At 43.1% G+C, this 20,391-nt stretch overlaps 1 protein-coding gene across 1 annotated transcript in view; it reads left to right on the top strand.

The window, feature by feature from the left end:
• Nucleotides 1-20,323, top strand: part of LOC115114100 (integrin alpha-8-like) — a 71,487-nt gene extending 51,164 nt beyond the window's left edge. The window contains exons 22-30 of the mRNA XM_065008966.1: nucleotides 2,768-2,847; nucleotides 3,181-3,261; nucleotides 4,288-4,393; nucleotides 11,166-11,324; nucleotides 14,580-14,693; nucleotides 14,824-14,937; nucleotides 15,047-15,148; nucleotides 16,315-16,437; nucleotides 16,505-20,323. Coding sequence (XP_064865038.1) covers nucleotides 2,768-2,847; nucleotides 3,181-3,261; nucleotides 4,288-4,393; nucleotides 11,166-11,324; nucleotides 14,580-14,693; nucleotides 14,824-14,937; nucleotides 15,047-15,148; nucleotides 16,315-16,437; nucleotides 16,505-16,591 — 966 coding nt within the window. The 3' untranslated portion in view covers nucleotides 16,592-20,323. The remainder of the gene's footprint in view (nucleotides 1-2,767; nucleotides 2,848-3,180; nucleotides 3,262-4,287; nucleotides 4,394-11,165; nucleotides 11,325-14,579; nucleotides 14,694-14,823; nucleotides 14,938-15,046; nucleotides 15,149-16,314; nucleotides 16,438-16,504) is intronic.
• Nucleotides 20,324-20,391: the final 68 nt, after the last annotated feature.

Below are 20,391 nucleotides of genomic sequence, written 5' to 3' on the forward strand. Positions count from 1 at the left end.
AGAACAGGTCGATGCATTAGAACAGGTCGATGGCTGGTCGATGCATTAGAACAGGTCGATGGCTGGTCGATGCATTAGAACAGGTCGATGCATTAGAACAGGTCGATGGCTGGTCGATACATTTGAACAAGTCGATGGCTGTTCGATGCATTTGAACAGGTCGATGGCTGTTCGATGCATTAGAACAGGTCGATGGCTGGTCGATACATTAGAACAGGTCGATGGCTGGTCGATGCATTAGAACAGGTCGATGCATTAGAACAGGTCGATGGCTGGTCGATGCATTAGAACAGGTCGATGGCTGGTCGATACATTAGAACAGGTCGATGGCTGGTCGATGCATTAGATCAGGTCGATGGCTGGTCGATGCATTAGATCAGGTCGATGGTTGGTCGATGCATTAGAACAGGTCGATGGCTGTTCGATACATTAGAACAGGTCGATGGCTGGTCGATGCATTAGAACAGGTCGATGCATTAGAACAGGTCGATGGCTGGTCGATACATTAGAACAGGTCGATGGCTGGTCGATGCATTAGAACAGGTCGATGGCTGTTCGATACATTAGAACAGGTCGATGGCTGGTCGATACATTAGATCAGGTCGATGGCTGGTCGATGCATTAGATCAGGTCGATACATTAGAACAGGTCGATGGCTGGTCGATGCATTAGAACAGGTCGATGCATTAGAACAGGTCGATGGCTGGTCGATACATTTGAACAGGTCGATGGCTGTTCGATGCATTAGAACAGGTCGATGGCTGTTCGATGCATTAGAACAGGTCTATGGCTGGTCGATGCATTAGATCAGGTCGATGGCTGTTCGATGCATTAGAACAGGTCGATGGCTGGTCGATACATTAGAACAGGTCGATGGCTGGTCGATACATTAGAACAAGTCGATGGCTGGTCGATACATTAGAACAGGTCGATGGCTGGTCGATGCATTAGATCAGGTCGATACATTAGAACAGGTCGATGCATTAGAACAGGTCGATGGCTGGTCGATACATTTGAACAGGTCGATGGCTGTTCGATGCATTAGAACAGGTCGATGGCTGGTCGATACATTAGAACAGGTCGATGGCTGGTCGATGCATTAGAACAGGTCGATGCATTAGAACAGGTCGTTGGCTGGTCGATACATTTGAACAGGTCGATGGCTGTTCAATGCATTAGAACAGGTCGATGGCTGGTCGATACATTAGAACAGGGTGATGGCTGGTCGATGCATTAGAACAGGTCGATGGCTGGTCGATGCATTAGAACAGGTCGATGGCTGGTCGATGCATTAGAACAGGTCGATGGCTGGTCGATACATTAGAACAGGTCGATGGCTGGTCGATGCATTAGAACAGGTCGATGGCTGGTCGATGCATTAGAACAGGTCGATGGCTGGTCGATGCATTAGAACAGGTCGATGGCTGGTCGATACATTAGATCAGGTCGATGGCTGGTCGATGCATTAGATCAGGTCGATACATTAGAACAGGTCGATGGCTGGTCGATGCATTAGAACAGGTAGATGGCTGGTCGATGCATTAGAACAGGTCGATGGCTGGTCGATGCATTAGAACAGGTCGATGGCTGGTCGATGCATTAGAACAGGTCGATGGCTGGTCGATGCATTAGAACAGGTCGATGCATTAGAACAGGTCGATGGCTGGTCGATACATTTGAACAGGTCGATGGCTGGTCGATACATTAGAACAGGTCGATGGCTGGTCGATGCATTAGATCAGGTCGATGGTTGGTCGATGCATTAGAACAGGTCGATGGCTGTTCGATACATTAGAACAGGTCGATGGCTGTTCGATGCATTAGACCAGGTCGATGGCTGGTCGATACATTAGAACAGGTCGATGGCTGGTCGATGCATTAGAAGAGGTCGATGGCTGGTCGATACATTAGAACAGGTCGATGGCTGTTCGATGCATTAGAACAGGTCGATGCATTAGATCAGGTCGATGGCTGTTCGATGCACTAGATCATTTCCTTGACAAACTCTGTCTCTGTACTATGGTGGGTTTTACAGTAGATCCAGATTAGACAGTTTTATAGTGGTGGTGGTGCTGTTCAAGACATGGGAGAGAAGCGACAGGAAATACATGTTTTCCAGATTTGGGGAGAGAGATATATATTTGGGTCACTCTGTCTGTCTCTCTCTCTCTTTCTCTCAGCCATGTACAATAAAGTCTCTTTGACTTTGGAGTCCTAATGAGTTTCCACCCTCAGGCTTCTCCCTTGTAGTTTTAGCGCGTGTTTAAGAGTTTCCGGCATTGACTAGTGTCTGACCTGTTGTTCATGACAACATTATTACACACACACACACACACACACACACACACACACACACACACACACACACAAATGCAAGAAGCCATTATCATAATCATGGTTATGAACTAAGCCCTCCACATGGTGTGAGTTAAGCAAGGGTTGAGGGGGGTTTAACTGGGGTCTGAAGACTAGAGGGAAAGGGATCTGGTCTGTCTCAGCCCACAGATCTGTACTGATCCTCCAACTGAGACACACACACACAATACAGATACGTAACCCAGATACACACACCATGGCCAGGTTCTGGTTAGCTTTAACAAAGGGAAACTCTACATGGGGTTAGAAGGCTGCTCGCTTTAACTGAACACGTACAGATGTCACTGACACAGACTTTGAATCGTCTCTTTCTGTCTCTGTCCCTCTGCCTTTGTCTCTCCGTCCCTCTCTCACTGTCCTTCTGTCTTTGTCTCACTGTCTCTGTCTCCAGGTATCTGTAGGTTTAAGGTTTGCTGTCCAAAGGCTGGATGATGCCGGTCCTCACATTGACTTTGACCTACAGATCCACAGGTGACAGACACACACGCACAAGGCATGCAAATACACATACACACTGTGGAAGAGCTGTGACACACATAACTGTAAAAAGGAACCTCTGTCAGAATTCTGAGGATTTCTGTGGCTTTCCCAAACAAAGAGCGTCGAGACAGATGGCCGGAGGGAAACAGACGACACAAAACATTGACTGTTCATCTCGCCACAAACACACGCTCACTCACTCATTTACTCACACGCGCACACATGCACACATGCACACGCACACACACCATACATCGTCAGGCCATGGTGCAGACTCTACATCCAAACATCTTTATTGACACATGTGTGTCTCTTATCTTACAGTTCAAACAAAGACAACTCCAAGAGCAACCCAGTCAGTCTGTCTCTCTCCATCTCTGCCAGAGCTCAGCTAGACCTGAGGGGGTGAGTGATACATCTCTGTTCTGATTGATCTTTTCTCTAACCCTGTGACATTAGAATATCTTTGCTGTGTTTGATGCACTTTGTTGTCATACAGTGTATCTCTTTGTCTTGTGCCATGTAGGTGAGACAGGCTCATTTAGTTTGCTGTATTTCTATTGCCTAGTGTGGTTGTGTCTGTGTATGTTTCTATGAATAGATCTCTGCTAATCATGCACACATGAGCCAGTGCTAGTGCTCCTTCGTCACACACACGCTTGCACACACATACACACACGTTTGATTTACTATCCTTGTGGGGAACAAAACATTGATTCCCATTCAAACTCCTTTTTTCCCTAACCGTTAACCTAACCCTAACCTTAACGCTAAGCTTAACCCCTAACCCTAAAACGAAACCTTACCCTAACCCTAATTGTAACCCTAACCCTAACTCCCAAGCCTAAAATAGCTTTTTTCCTTGTGGGTTCTGACGAAATGTCCCCACTTGTCCGAATGTTCCTTGTTTTACTATCCCCCCACACACACAAACACACTTCAAAGCCTGGACCCCAGAGTGACTTGGCTGGTTCTAAGGCAGTTGTACACACAAACAGACAGTGATCCGTGGGGGGCTGTGGGTGTGGGGGGCTGGAGGTTAAGGTCCAACCGGCGTTGGGTAAGTTGTGTTTGGCAGCGGAGTGGCGAGTGGCTTGGTGTTCACCCCCCAAGTTGTCCTGGATGTTGTATATAATTTGTTCTTCATATCATTTGTTCTCATACTCTCTCTCTTCTTTATTTCTCTATTGCTCCTCTTTCTTTCTTTCTCTCTCCCATCTCTCTCTCTCTCTCTCTCTCTCTCCCATCTCTCTCTCTCTCTCTCTCTGTCTGTCTCTCTCTCTGTCTCTCTCTCCCATCTCTGTCTCTCTCTCCCATCTCTGTCTCTCTCTCCCATCTCTCTCTCTCTCTGTCTCTCTCTGTCTCTCTCTGTCTCTCTCTCTCTCTCTCTCCCTCTCTCTCTCTCCCATCTCTCTCTCTCTCCCTTTCCAGGGTGTGTCATCCCTCTCAGGTGGTTCTTCCGTTTCCTCACTGGGAGCCCAAAGAGAAGCCGGTCAAAGAGGATGACGTAGGACCCCAGGTCACACACATCTACGAGGTACATACACACACAGTAAAAGCAGTAGCCCTGTAAGTGCTGGCTGCTGTCTGATCAAAGGCCTCCTGAACAGATGTAATTACTGTCATAAAGGAAGAGAGAGAGAAAGAGAGAGCGGGGTGGAGGGATACGAGGGGGAATCAGACATACACTACCGTTCAAAAGTTTGGTGTCACTTAGAAATGTCCTTGTTTTTGAAAGAAAAACAATTTTTTTGTCCATTAAAATAACATCATATTGATCAGAAATACAGTGTAGATATTGTTAATATTGTAAATGACTATTGTAGCTGGAAATAGCAGATTTTTTAATGGAATATCTACCTACATAGGCGTACAGAGGCCCATTATCAGCAACCATCACTCCTGTGTTCCAATGGCACGCTGTGTTAGCTAAGCCAAGTTCATCATTTTAAAAGGCCATTTTTTTTTTTTGTAACAGTATTTTTATTGGAATTTCATAATTTTCACCCATATTAAGAGATACAACAACAGAGACAAAGCACACAGAACAAAAAAAACAGCACTCACTTACACATTCCTACGCATATATATATATATATATATATACATACACACACATACATACATATACATACACACATGCATATACACATATATACGCGTACACACATACATAGATACATACACACACATACATACATACCACACACACCCATACATACGTACACCATTTTCCTCTTCCCGCTCGGTGCTTCTCTCACCCCATCCCCATCATTGCATCTCTCAATACATACATTTTAAACAAACTTACAAACAGAAATTAAACAAAAAAGCTCAGTTTAAACCAAGAAGTTAGGTTCCACACATGGAACGTACAGTGTAGTTCTGAAATACATAGATCCCCGCCATTCTAAGATAATCCTTGCAGCATAATAGCTGATACCTCAGGTTCTAGGTAATTTAGATAAGGTTCCCATACTTTGTAGAACTGGTCTGTTTTAGAATGCAATGTACATGTCAGATATTCCAGAGGCACCCATTCAAATAGTATCTTATGCCAATCTTTAATAGAAGGAACCTTATCACTAATCCACTGTAAAAGGATGTTTTTCCTCGCTGCGAAGGTAAGGATGTTGTAAAGCCTCCTTTTACCCACAGAAGTAACATGCCTACCAGGGAGACCCAACAGTAAAGAAACTGGGTCCAATTCTAGATCAACCCCTAGGATCTTTTCAATTTCTTGCAGAACACCAGACCAGTATCTTTGTATTTTGGTACATGACCATAAACAATGTGTTAGGGTGCCTGTATCAGTTTTGCATTTAAGACACTGCGGGGAAGAGGAAGTGGGGCTAAAAGCATCTCTGCGATTTGGGGATATATGCAATCTGTGTATTATTCTTAATTGGATTGCTCTAGTACGATTACATATAGATATTGTTTTTGCATATCTCCAAATGTCCTCCCACATCTCTTCGTCAATAGTAACAGACAATACTTTCTCCCACACTTGTTTCACCCTCTGTGTGTTGACAGCAGAAAAGGACCTTAAAGTATCATAAAACAGACTTACAGACATTTTCCTTTGTGGGAAAAAAAGCATTCTTTCAATGACAGACACATCAGGGTTACCAATTAAGGTGGTGCTCTTCAGAATATAATGTCTTACTTGTAGGAAGCGGAAAAAGTCCTGCTTTGGGAGTCGATATTTCTCGACCATCTGCTCAAATGACAATAAAATCTTATCAGCAAATAAGTCATTAAAGCCAGCATCCAGCAATCCTGGACTGAAATCTGGGTTGTTAAGAATTGGGGTAAGAGCATAGGTTAGTTTGGACCTTCCCAGGAAGCGTTGAACTGACCTCCATACTTTGAGTGTGTTAAGTGTAACGGGATTATTGCAGTGATCTTCTACAGACTTGAAACTTCTGAAAAATAAAATATCCTGTAAGGGGTACTTTGAAAGAGAAGTCTCAATGTCTAACCAAATAGAGGAGTCATCATTTGTGATCCAGTCAGAAATATAACAAAGGTGGGCACACCATTTGAATGAACCTGATATTGGGCTGGTCCAAGCCGCCCATAGAACTTGGCAGCTGCAATATTGCCTTCTTAAGTCTTGGCTTGCGTTTACTCCATATAAAGGAACTTAGCCATCCATTTACATCCTTTATTACCTTATTGGAGAGTAATACTGGGATCATTTGGATTGGGTAAAGTAGTCTAGGTAAAATGTTCATTTTCAAGAGGGATATTCTACCCAACCAAGAAATCGGGAGAGAGTTCCAGCACTCCAGATCCTGTCTTATTGTATCAAACAAGAGAACAAAATTGGCTTTGTACATTTGCTGGAATTTAGGAGTTACAAATATACCCAGATACATGAAACCTGAGGGAGACCATTTAAAAGGGAAGGGGGGAGAAGTATTAGGTACAGAGTGTAGGCTACCAAGTGGCATAGCCTCTGACTTAGTTAGGTTAATCTTGTAGCCTGAGAATTCGCTGAATAATTCAATAATATTAATAAGAGATGTAATTGAAGTCTCAGGACTAGAGATGAATATCAGGACATCATCAGCATACAAGCTTATTTTATGGTGAACATCACCAATGAGCAGCCCCTGTATAGCAGGCGTTACCCTGATGGCCTCAGCCAGTGGTTCCATAACGAGTGCAAAGAGGAGAGGGGATAAAGGACAGCCCTGTCTGGTACCTCTGTGTATAGAGAAGCTATTTGACCGTAGCCCATTAGTAAGGACAGCAGCCTGAGGATCATCATATAAAACTTTCACCCATTTTATAAAGTTGTCCCCTAGACCAAATTTATTTAGAGCAAATAATAGGTAAGACCACTCCACACGATCAAATGCTTTCTCAGCATCTAGGGAGAGCACAAGACCATCCACAGCACTTTGTTGGTAGGCTTGAATTACATTAAGAAGCCGCCTGACATTGTTGCATGATTTACGGCCCTTAATGAAGCCAGTTTGGTCTCCTTTCACAATTAGTGGCAGTGAATCCTCTAATCTTGTGGCTAGAATTTTAGAAAGCAATTTTCTATCCACATTCAGAAGGGAAATTGGTCTGTACGAGGAACAAGACTCTGGACATTTTCCCTTTTTGAGAATAAGTGAAATGTTGGCTTCTCTCAGCGTTTGAGGAAGCTGGTCATTTGAAAATGAGTGGTTAAACATATCACAGAATGGCTCAAGGATCAGGCCATGGCACTCTTTATAGAACTCACTACAAAACCCGTCTGGTCCTGGGGCCTTACCATTTTGCAGATTCTTAATTGCGAACATTATCTCTTCCTTGGTAATAGGGGCATTAAGGAGAGACCTCTGTTCTTCGGAGATAGTAGGGAGCTCAATCTTACAAAATAAGTTCTCCATTAATTTGGGTGCATCCTTTGGCAGTTCTGAGGCATAAAGGTTTGTATAAAATGTCTTAAATGAGTCACTTATCAATTTATTTTCATATAAATGATTACCATCAGAATCAGTAATAGTAGCAATTGACTGAGAGTCAGCTCTCTTTTTAGCTAGGTATGCCAAGTACTTTCCTGGCTTATCGCCATGTTCATATAGCTTTTGCCTGACAAATCTCATTTTCTTTTCAGCGTCCTGTGTTAGGAGAGAATCTAACGTTGATCTAATGACTGATATTTCCTTTCATAGGGCAGGAGTGGGAGTTTTAATGTAGTCCTTCTCTTTAGTTCCTAATTCACCCTCTAACATTCTTTGCTTTTCACGCTTTTTCCATCTCTTAGTAGGTGTGTATGACATAATCAGACCCCTGGCATACGCTTTACAGGTCTCCCAAAGGAACGAGGGGTTATCTGTTGATTGAGAGTTAATAGAGAAAAATGCTTTAAACTCTGTAATAAAATATGATGTGAATGTATGGTCTTTAAGAATGGTTGTATTCAACCTCCAATGTCTTGACCGATTGAATGCCCCGCTGAGTTTTATGTCCAGGATCACCTCAGCATGATCAGATATGACTATGCTTCCTATCCTAGCGGATAAAACAAACTGCAAAGACGTCCTGGGCATAAAAAAGTAATCTATTCTAGTCTGACATCCATGAGGTGCAGAGAAAAAAGTGAACTCTCTGTTGGAGGGATGAAAAGCTCTCCAGACATCCGCATACCCCAGATCATCACAAATAGCTTTAAGTGACTTAGCTTGAGGAGAGAGTGAAGCTATACCGCTGGGAAACTTATCAATAAGGGGGTTCAACAAGCAGTTAAAATCTCCTCCAACCACTGCAGTGTCCGAGCTTAATTCTGAAAAGTCTAGAAATACCTTAGTGAGGAAATCAGGGGGGTGAGCAGGGGGGAAATAAATATTCATTATGGAAATATTCTGCGCTTGTAAAGTACCATTAATTATAACAAAGCGACCAAATGTATCTTTCACACAATTCAAGACCTTAAGTGGTAAGTTATTTTTCACCAGAATTGCTACACCTCTACTTCTGGATGTAAATGATGAGGAAAAACACTTGACCAAACCCCCCTTGTTGTAATTTCAGGTGCTCCTTATCATCCAAATGAGTTTCTTGCAACAGGGCAATATCAATATTTTCTTTTTACAAAAAAGACAGTACCTTCTTCCTTTTAATGGGGTTATGGCTCCCTCTAATGTTCCATGTACATACACGCAGTCTGTTACCTGCCATTGTGTCTTGACCATTCAATATCCAGACTGGATCCTACTGTAAAAGTGGGGTGGTACCTTTTTCCATGTGTTGAACTCTCCTCTATCTCACCGAGCATAAACAAACAATATGAACCCTGAACTCGAACTATACTAAACCCAACAATTAAACATGTAAAGATCCAAAGGGGGGTTTTCCCACTAGCTAACATGCAGGGGATTTCAACTCTCCAATGTAGACTCTTAAGTCTGCATTGCCGCTCAATAGCCTCATCCTTTATATGTATGGAAAAGAAAATCAATAGAAGAAGATTGAGGCTCTTCCACCTAAAACCAAGCCTGGGCACCAATATGGATTCACACATATCTCAGCCTGAGCTATAGTGGCTATTACTTTAGCAAGAAAAATAATAAAGATATGAATATTACTGAGCCGGAGTACGTGAGGACTCACACCACTGTTTCATGATCAGATTCAACCAAAAAGAAACAAAGTTATCCAACAGCGCGTAGTCCATCTTCATTCTCCTGAGTCGAGCCTTCGCCTCATCAAACGCTTTGCGTCTTTGTACAACCGCAGTGGAATAATCATTGAAGAATGAGATCTTTGGACTTTTACGTTGACTAGCATCAGAGCCAATGTTTCTAGCCGCGTCCATGACGCGCTGCTTGTCGGTGAAGTTGTGGAACTTTATAACCACCGGCCATGGGCGCTGGTTGAGACCGGTATCGGTGCTTGAGAGCGATGGGCACTGTCCAGCTTCACACGACCAGCCTTAGTGTCCATTTGTAGGTAGCCAGGGATCCATTCCTCAAAGAATTTTACTGAACGTGTCCCTTCAGAATTTTCCGGGAGTCACACAACACGAATATTGCATCTGCGACCTCGATTATCCAAGTCGTCAATGTGCTCCGCCATTTCGCGCACCTGTTTCTCAAGTGCTTTTATCGTAGCATCCATAGATGTAGTTGACGTTTCCACTGCAGCAATTCTTCCTTCCGCCTCAACAACACGTTTCACAACCCTCTGTAGTTCAGCTGAATGGCCTGCTATTGCTTCCAAGACCGTTCTTATCTTAACATCGATCACTTTAGTAATGTTATCAGTCATCTTTTGAATCACCAGGTCCATTGTGCCTGGATCTGCAATGGTGTTAGCTTCGCTAACGTTAGCTAGCTCCTCATGCACATCTACAGGGGTGGTGGTTTTGGTCGAGTTCTTAGTAGTTCTGTTGGGCATGTTGTCGGATATTTTTGTGAAATAGCCATCAAGACTCATTGTAGGATAACTTATTTAGCCAATTCTACCACTTTTCAAGCTAGGAGATTAATGTAAAAATATACATTTACGAATGCCACGGGAGCTCGCTGAAACACAGTATTCTCTCTATGGTGCCATTTTGTCCACCCTTAAAAGGCTAATTGATCATTAGAAAACCCTTTTGCAATTATGTTAGGACAGCTGAAAACTGTTGTGCTAATTAAAGAAGCAATAAAACTGTCCTTTAGACTAGCTGAGTATCGGGAGCATCAGCATTTGTGGGTTCGATTACAGGCTCAAAATGGCCAGAAACAAAGAACTTTGTTCTGAAACTCATCAGTCTATTCTTGTTCTGAGAAATGAAGGCTATTCCATGCCAAGAAACTGAAGAGCCAGTTTGCACTGTTCTGTGAAGGGAGTAGTACACAGCGTTGTACCAGATCTTCATGATAAACTTGGATTAGCTAATACAACGTGCCGTTGGAACACAGGAGTGATGGTTGCTGATAATGGGCCTCTGTACGCCTATGTAGATATTATACGTGTGTGTGTTGAAGATGCAGTGAAGAGGGACATCTGCTGGATGTCTGCAGGGTCTGGGGCTGCAGTGCTCCTGTCCTGCAGTCTGTCCAGCTGGTTATAGTTAGGTCGGCCAGAGTTTCTCTCTCAGAGAATTCCTGCCTGGAGCACTGGGACCATGTCCTGTTTGGGTGACTCACCATCACCACCCTCAGAATTAATGAGTGTGTGGAAAGGGGCTAAGCTGAGTGGCTTGGTGTTCTCATACTCTCTCTCTTCTTCCTTCTCACTACTTCCCTCCCACTCCCTCTCTACTCACCCCTCTCTCTTCCTCTCATCTCTGTCTCCTTTCCCTCTTACTCTCTCAGCTCCATAACTCAGGTCCCAGCAGTATTCGGGAGGCGGAGCTCCAGGTGGGCTGGCCCTCTCGTTTCCGTGATGAACATCTGCTCTACGCTCTGGAGGTTCTAACGGAAGGACCAATCAGCTGCCGGAGCAACACCAGCCTCAACATCCTGGGCCTACAGGTAACACAATAACACCTCCTGCTGAGACTGGACACTGTACTCATGCACTAATGTTTTATATTTATAAACCTGTATTGGTCTCCAATGCTTCAGAAACAATGGCATAAATGCTTTTGTGAAATTACAGCTCAGTTAGATCAAATATTTACTGGCATTGATATTTACTGGCAAATATTTACTAGCATTGATGCAGCTCAGTTCTTCTCATAATAAAATAGGGTAACAGGATGTCATCTACCGTCTGGTTTATGTTTGTGATGATGACTGAGTAATGTGCTTTGATGATGACAGGACAAAGTCACTCATTCCATGTTTATTGAAGACTGTCGGAGGACAGAGAGGGACTAGTGGAGTCGGCCCATAGCAGGGTTGGTGGTGAAGAGCAGGATGCCAGTAAAGACAATGTGGTTGTATTGTCATCATACAGCCCCCAGCCCTTAGAAAGCCTTAAGTACACCAGGTCATCTTTCTCTAGCTCCAGAGCCAGGCTATGAGGGGTGGCCAGTCCTCTTCTGGCTGTGCCGGGTGGAGATTATAACAGAACATGGCCGAGATTTTCAAACGTTCATAGATGACCTGCAGGGTCAGATGATAATAATCACAGTGGTTGTAGAGGGTGCAACAGGTCAGCACCTTGGTAGTAAATATCAGTTGTCTTTTCATAGCCGATCATTCAGAGTATCTCTACCGCATCTGCTGTCTCTAGAGAGTTGAAAACAGCAGGTCTGGGACAAGGTAGCATGTTCGGTGAACAGGTCAGGGTTCCATAGCCGCAGGCAAAACAGTTGAAACTGGAGCAGGAGCACGACCAAGTGGACTGGGAACAGCAAGGAGTCATCAGGCCAGGTAGTCATGAGAAAGACCCCCGCTATGGGGCGCAATCGGGCAATGTAGGCTTTAACGTTACACAATCGCCCAACCTTCTCTCTCACACACACACACACACAGTAGGCGTGGTTACAATAGGCTAACGTATGTCAATGGTTTTAGGAACAGCAGTAACATCAGGCAGGATTTAGGCTACCAACTGCCTAACCAGTTGTAGCTCAATCTTGGGTGCAATGATCATGTTCCCGCACTGACTGACTGTATGGAGGCTCGTTGACTTAATGTTACGTTAGCCTACATGCTACACAAGCAAAGTTATATATAGCTGTTGGCTATATTAGCCACAACTTACCGTGTAGGGGTTGCTTTGTAGCTTCAAATGTCGTAACAAAGTTGGAACTGTCTGTCATTTTCTTCCTGCATATTTTGCAAGTTGCAATCTGTTTTTTGTTGACTACAGCGTAGTATTTATGTCCGAAAATAATAATTTTGTGTATCATCATTCCATGGGCTACGACTGAATTCACCCACCGACATTCATCTGCATTGCCTCGTGCAACTTTTTCTCACCTGGCACAATTTGATTGACTGCTGTCCAATTCAAACTGTAATCCTTTAAATGAAGAGTTGATGCGCTGCCTGAGACAAGGCAGAGTTTAGCCCACGAAGATCTCCCCCACGACACTCTGGCCTCCAGGGCCAGAAATTAATGCATACAAGAAAACAATATACTGTGATGTAGCTTTGGATCATTGCTTTGCTTGATCACATCCTAACATTAGTTGAATCATGTTCAGGTGAAGCGTACATGTAGTAGCTCTGATAAGTCAAACATTTTCGTCACCTGTATTTTCTTGGCCATCAGCTCAGCCACCTGGCTCTCAATGGCTGTCACTGTGTTCTCCAGGGCTGACAGTTCTGCTGTCACTGTGTTCACCAGGGCTGACAGTTCTGCTGTCACTGTGTTCTCCAGGGCTGACAGTTCTGCTGTCACTGTGTTCACCAGGGCTGACAGTTCTGCTGTCACTGTGTTCACCAGGGCTGACAGTTCTGCTGTCACTGTGTTCACCAGGGCTGACAGTTCTGCTGTCACTGTGTTCTCCAGGGCTGACAGTTCTGCTGTCACTGTGTTCACCAGGGCTGACAGTTCTGCTGTCACTGTGTTCACCAGGGCTGACAGTTCTGCTGTCACTGTGTTCACCAGGGCTGACAGTTCTGCTGTCACTGTGTTCACCAGGGCTGACAGTTCTGCTGTCACTGTGTTCACCAGGGCTGACAGTTCTGCTGTCACTGTGTTCACCAGGGCTGACAGTTCTGCTGTCACTGATCTAGAAAGAGGCTAAAGGCATTATCCAGAACTGTGATTATTTTTCTATTGAGTAAATGATTAACTTAATAGCTCTTCAGAACACATTTCATTATTACTTGCATTGTCTTTCTTCAGTTCTGCCATCTGGCTCTGAAGGGCTGTTAGTTGGCTTCCCAAGGATAACATTAGTGCTGCTTGACCTGGAATGATATAAATATAGTAGACGATATGTAACATCTACCTAAAGTAAAGAAAGTTTAAAAAATATTGAAATAGATATATACAGTGCCTTCAGAAAGTATTCACACCCATTTACTTTTTTCACATTTTGTTGTGTTACAGCCTGAATTAAAAATGGATTACATTGAGATTTGTGTCACCTTTTTATTATTAATACAAAATGTAAACCTGAGTCAATAAGTATTCAACCCCTTTCTTATGGCAAGCCTAAATAAGTTCAGGAGTAAATGTGCTTCAAAAATCACGTAATAAATTACATGGACTCATTCTGTGTTCAATAAGTGGTTAACATGATTTTTTAATGACTACTCCATCTCTGTACCCCACACATACAATTATCTGTAAGGTCCCTCAATCGAGTAGTCCCTCAATCGAGTACTTATTTTCCACCATAATTTGCAAATAAATTCATTAAAAATCCTACAATGTGATTTTCTGTATTTTTTCCCCTAATTTTGTCTGTCATAATTGAAGTGTACCTATGATGAAAATTACAGGCCTCTCTCATCTTTTTAAGTGGGAGAACTTGCACAATTGGTGGCTGACTAAATACTTTTTTGCCCCACTGTATGTAATGTAAAAGTCAAAGAAAAATTCAATTTTAAAAAAGATTCATAAAAATGTGATAACTAAAATATAGTCGTTGCATAAGTACTCTGCCCCTTTGTTTAGGCAAGCCTAAATTAGTTTAGGAGTAAAAATAGGCTTAAATACTTTAGCAAGGCACTGTAAGTGTGTACCTGTAGTGTTTTTTGTATAGATGGTTGGTTGGTCTTATAAGTGGTATGTAATAATTTGACTTAATTCTCTCCCCTCTTGCTCTCACGTGCACTCTGTCTCTGTGTCTCTCTGTCTCCCTCTCTCTCTTTCTCTCTCAGATGTCCTCTGTCCAGGACACTCCAGAATTGTTGGGCTTTCTGAGAAACAGTAGCTCTCCTCACCGCTACAGACGAGCCACCAGCGCTGCCCAGCCCTACAGCAGCAAGACCCTGGTACTTACAATACGTGCACTTCATTATCAGCAGCCTTGGATTTCACTGTCAGCTTGTTTGGTATTACTATACAGCAGCAGTTTTGGAATGTATATGAACTCTCTCTCTCTCTGTCTCACCCGCTCTGTAGAACTGCAGTAACATCATTTGTCTAAGAGTTCTGTGTGTGGTCGGGCGGTTGGACCGTGGTCAGAGCGCTGTAGTCAAGATCCGTTCCCGACTCTGGGCTCACACCTTCCTCCAGGTGAGCACACAAACATAAACCCAAACTTATGTACTACTGGGAGTATTCATATTAATGTTATTATTAGTATTAAGAAATAAAGTATCTATAACATCTATTCACCTTGCAGAGACGTAACGACCCATACCTCCTCAACTCCACCGTGTCCTTCAGAGTGACGGCCCTGCCCTACCGCCTCCAGCCCTCCTCCTTTCCCCAACACACCACTTCAGTAAGATACCTCTAACACTTACCCATACCTATACAGTCTTGAACGATATGCAATGCGCAATGCAGAGAACTCCGGAAGAAGAATGATAATTTAATTACCATAGCGAGTTAATGTAATGTTTGTTTATGTGTCAATTAATCCCATAAGGGATGGGTTGGCGATTTGACAAGAAAATATCAATTTCATTCAGTCATTCATATAGTAATAAAGTGGTAACTATTCCAACTTTGGGATTTGCATGGACTCTCGAGGAACTCATACATCTCTGTAAACCCCATTGAAGCTACAAAACTGTCAGTGTTCAACCTTAACATATGATGACAATGCAACAGAACAGATGAACAGGAATGACATTTACACCCACGGGTGGCCTGAAAAGCCACGCCCACACTAAGACATGCCTCCAGTCAAGGGTTTTGATACATTGAAACATTAAAGGTTCCTCCATGAACCTAACCATAGGTGCAAATGTGAACCATTGACTATCAATGGTTCCTCAAGGATCTCCAGGGTTCCTAGAGTCACCACTAATTCTAAGAGTGTACCCTGCCCTACTGCGTACCCCAACACACCACTTCAATAAGATACCCCTAACATAAACCCTGACCTCTACCTTGCCTGATAGCCTCCAGACCTCCTACTTCCCCCAACACACCACTTCAATAAGATAACACTAACCCTTACCTCTACCCTGCCCTATCGCCTCCAGTCCTCCTCCCTACACCAACACACCACTTCAATAAGATACCCCTAACACTAACCCTTACCTCTACCCTGCCCTATAGCCTCCAGTCCTCCTCCCTACACAAACACACCACTTCAATAAGATACCCCTAACACTAACCCTTACCTCTACCCTGCCCTATAGCCTCCAGTCCTCCTCCCTACACAAACACACCACTTCAATAAGATACCCCTAACACTAACCCTTAACTCTGCCCTATCGCCTCCAGTCCTCCTCCCTACATCAACACACCACTTCAATAAGATACCCCTAACACTAACACTAACCCTTACCTCTACCCTGCCCTATAGCCTCTAGTCCTCCTCCCTACACCAACACACCACTTCTGTAAGATGTGACATCCACCCCAGCTATTACCTACAATAACCTTTACCCTGAACCCCACCCAGCCTGTAACTAACTGTGATTGTGTGTGTTAAAGATGGGTACACTGGTGCTGTGGGGGACTCCTGATGTGGCGTTTGCTGTTCCTCTGTGGGTCATCATCCTGGCCATCCTACTGGGACTGCTGGTCCTGGCCATGCTAACACTGGCCATGTGGAAGGTACACACACACACACACACACACACGCACACAAGACTTTAGTATAACTTAACCCTCTCTTCCTCAGTGTGGGTTCTTTGACCGGGCACGGCTGCCAGCGGATGACGTGTCAGACCGTGAGCAGCTGACCTCTGACCAATTAGCAGACGCCTAAGAACGCCCACTCGCGCCATGGAGACCAGTTCTTGATTCAAGGAAGCTGTTTGGGAGGAGTTCCACCTCTTGAGTGAAATTAAACTGAAATGAGATCTGCAGGCAGACTGCACTCACAGATCAAAGGTTCTTTACCCCTTTTAAAGCTGGTCTGTCATCAGTGATTGGACTGCAAGCTCACAGGCCAAAGGCTGAAGTGCCATTAAGACTTGTATTCAAACATCACCAGAGAGACTGGGAACAACCCACACAGATGGAACTGCACACATAAACACTATTTAAGCAAACACAACCACTTGGATGTATATGAGGCCTCAAGACAATCTTGGACAGTAGAATGGACTCTGGTCCTAACCCTGCTTGTAGTTGAATATGTTTCTATGCACCGCTTGCCTCTGTGGGTTAGACTACTTGGGGATCTGTATGGTTGGATAATTCAGTTGGAGTTAACCAGTTTGGCTAACTTCAAATGGAGTTACCATCTGATGTCAGTGACTTGGTGTCTGCCTGCTTTCACTGTTAAATACATTCCACCATTGATCAAATGCGCGCGCACACACACACACACAGGGGGCTGTATATATCTATGGATGGTGTATGTGCAATATTGGGACATTCTGTGTGATACTGAAGCTTGTTTACACTGGTATTATTTTATTAGAACTTGGTGTTCAAATTCTTTGTGTATATTGTTTAGTTAGTATACTATTGTCTATGTGAGTGTTTTTGTTGGCATATTAGTGTATACAGTGCCTTCAGGAAGTATTCAGACCCCTTTACTTAAAAATATATATATTATGTTACAGCCTTATTCTAAAATGGATTAGATCATTATTTTCCCTCATCAAGCTACACTCAATACCCCATAACGACAAAGCAAAAACAGGTTTTTAGACATTTTTGTAAATTTCTTAAAAATAAAAAACTGAGCAATTACATTTACATAAGTATTCAGACCCTTAACTCGGTCTAAGGTCCTAAGTGCCCTGAAGCAGGTTTTCATCAAGGATCTCTCTGCACTTTGCTCTGTTCATCTTTCCCTCGATCGCTGCCAAAGGTGCTTCGACAAAGTACTGAGTACAAAGTAAAGGGTCTGAATACTTATGTAAATGTGATATTTCCAAAAATATTTGCAAAAATGACCAAATCTGTTTTAGCTTTGTGTAGATTGAGGGGGGGAAACAATTGAATACATTTTTTAATAAGGCTGTGACATAACTAAATGTGGAAATAGTCAAGGGGTCTGAATACCTTCCGAAGGCACTGTAAGTATTGAAAGAGAGAAGTGTTTATAATGGGTCCAACTGTTTAAAAAAGAGAACGTGGGACTGGGCTAAATACAAAAGGAACTACATTAACATTAGCATCCAATGTGAGAGGTTTAGGCCTAGATTCAATCAGACCAATTGTTAATAGGCGCTAGCTGACACCCCATAACTAGCCGACAAACCCAGAATTATTCCAAACACATTTAAAAAGAAAGGGAAAGTCATTGAGTTACATCTCAGAAAACACAACACTAAAGTATACAACATAATATTACTTCAATACAAAGCAAAAATGTAATAGCCTAACAATTTCAAGTGATTAGGTGATCTTCTAGGTCTATATAGCAGTAACCTCAAGGGCTGGCGGGGAGGCCAAGAGTACTAATTTTATAGGCCTATATAGCAGTAACCTCAAGGGCTAGGAGTGGGGCCAAGAATACTGATCTGGAGGAAGGTGATGCTATAGGCCTATGTAGCAGTAACCTTAAGGGCTGGAGGTGGGGCCAATAATACTAATCTGGAGGAAGGTGATGCTATAGGCCTATGTAGCAGTAACCTTAAGGGCTGGAGGTGGGGCCAAGAATACTGATCTGGAGGAAGGTGATGCTATAGGCCTATGTAGCAGTAACCTTAAGGGCTGGAGGTGGGGACAAGAATACTAATCTGGAGGAAGGTGATGCTATAGGCCTATGTAGCAGTAACCTTAAGGGCTGGAGGTGGGGCCAATAATACTAATCTGGAGGAAGGTGATGATATAGGCCTATGTAGCAGTAACCTTAAGGGCTGGAGGTGGGGACAAGAATACTAATAGGATATCATCAGGTCCCAGCTGGAATAAAATTAGTTGGTTGAACCTTGAAAGGTCTACTTAATTTTGTCTAATTTTAGGAAAATGAGTTGGGCCAAAGAGAGGCTGAGGGAGGGTTGATAGATTTCCAATCCAATAGAATCATTCTGTGTGCCAACAGGGAGGCAAAGGCAATGGCATCTAGCAGTCTATTGGTCAGGGAAGGATTGTTGTTTGGTAAAAATAGCCATTTCTGCACTAGGCTGCCACTCTATATCAAATGCTTCAGAAAGTGTTTTAAATATAGTGAACCAGTAGTCTGCCAGACAGGGACAAAACCAGATTATGTGAGTGCCAAAGAGCTTTTACACTTGTCACATGTACCATCAATATTTGGGTAGAATTTGGAGAGCCTGGCCTTACTGAAATGGATACAGTGAAGTATAAAGCTGAGCCGGGCACAAGAGGAGCTTCCATTTACCCTAAGCAAGGCACTATTCCAGACTTCGTCCGAGGTCTCTCAACCAAGTTCCCTTTCCCGCTCAGATCTAATTTTATTAAGTGATGGGTTATCAAAGGACATGATTATCTCAAAAATACCTACATTTGGAAATACCTAAATACACTTGAATGGGGTAGATTGCCAATGTTGATGACCTCGCTATCAAATGTAAAGGTGCCATCAATATAAAGGCCATTCCTCTCTCACAGACTTCAAGCTGAATCCAGTTTGGCTGAAAGGAAGAGGTGATTATTACATATAGGAACTTAGAGAATTCACAGAATTTAAAGTGTTGACGGAATTAAGGCCAAATTTTAAGAATATTGACAACAATTGGATTGGATGTGTAGCGCAAAGCTGAAATAGTAAGATTGGAGGTGACTAAAGCTGACAAAGAGGAAGAGAAATAGGGGTTGACTTCTGTTTGACACAAGTCAGTTTCTGGGGTGCGAAGCCAGTAAACAATATTTTGTATATTCAATGCCCAGCAATAATGCATAAAGTTAGGAAGGACTTGTGTGTTCTATCTCTCTGGAGGAATGCTTTATGTATTCTTGGACTCCCACCGCTCCCCCCAAAAAGATATAAACTTATCCACTAAAGTGAAAAAAGGCTGATGTTTTGGCAGTGTCGGAGGTGTAGCTGCATTAGAGCAGTCAAATCGGTGAGCAGCTGCTCTTGATCACTGTCATGAAACCACACCGTCCCACTGGCGTTAGAAGTTCAGAATAAGAAAGTGTAGGCTATATAGAAATAATGATGCTCTAATTGAAAATCATTGATCTAAATAATGAGGATTTCTATCAGCCTAATCGAGGTGAAGATTACATCTCACATTCTAGTGTTCGAACTTGTAAACAAGGCTACATGGGATTTCTCTTAATGCGACGCTGTGCAGCCAATGGCAATGTCCGATGGAGGTATAATGCCAGGAGCCCTTGTGGATTTGACAGCTCTAACGCAGTTCACCTCCGACACCGCCAAAACAACCTCTATGCAGATGTCGGCTAAAGTGGATCTGATTGAATAGAGCAATAAGAGAGTAAGGTTCAAACTTAATTTCAATTTACTTCACTTCTAGTAATTCACAGTATGTAATATGAAGGATTCTCATTACAAATTTGATTTGTGTTTTGTTTTTGTACGGAAGAATAAAGTGTCCTTAATTGCCAAGTATACATTTTCTAATATTGTTTACTGTATTAAGGTGTGGTTCGCTGTCTCGTATCACTTTATTTTTTATT

This window comes from Oncorhynchus nerka, linkage group LG3 (genome assembly GCF_034236695.1).
Source record: "Oncorhynchus nerka isolate Pitt River linkage group LG3, Oner_Uvic_2.0, whole genome shotgun sequence".
In the NCBI taxonomy this organism is placed as follows: Eukaryota; Metazoa; Chordata; class Actinopteri; order Salmoniformes; family Salmonidae; genus Oncorhynchus; species Oncorhynchus nerka.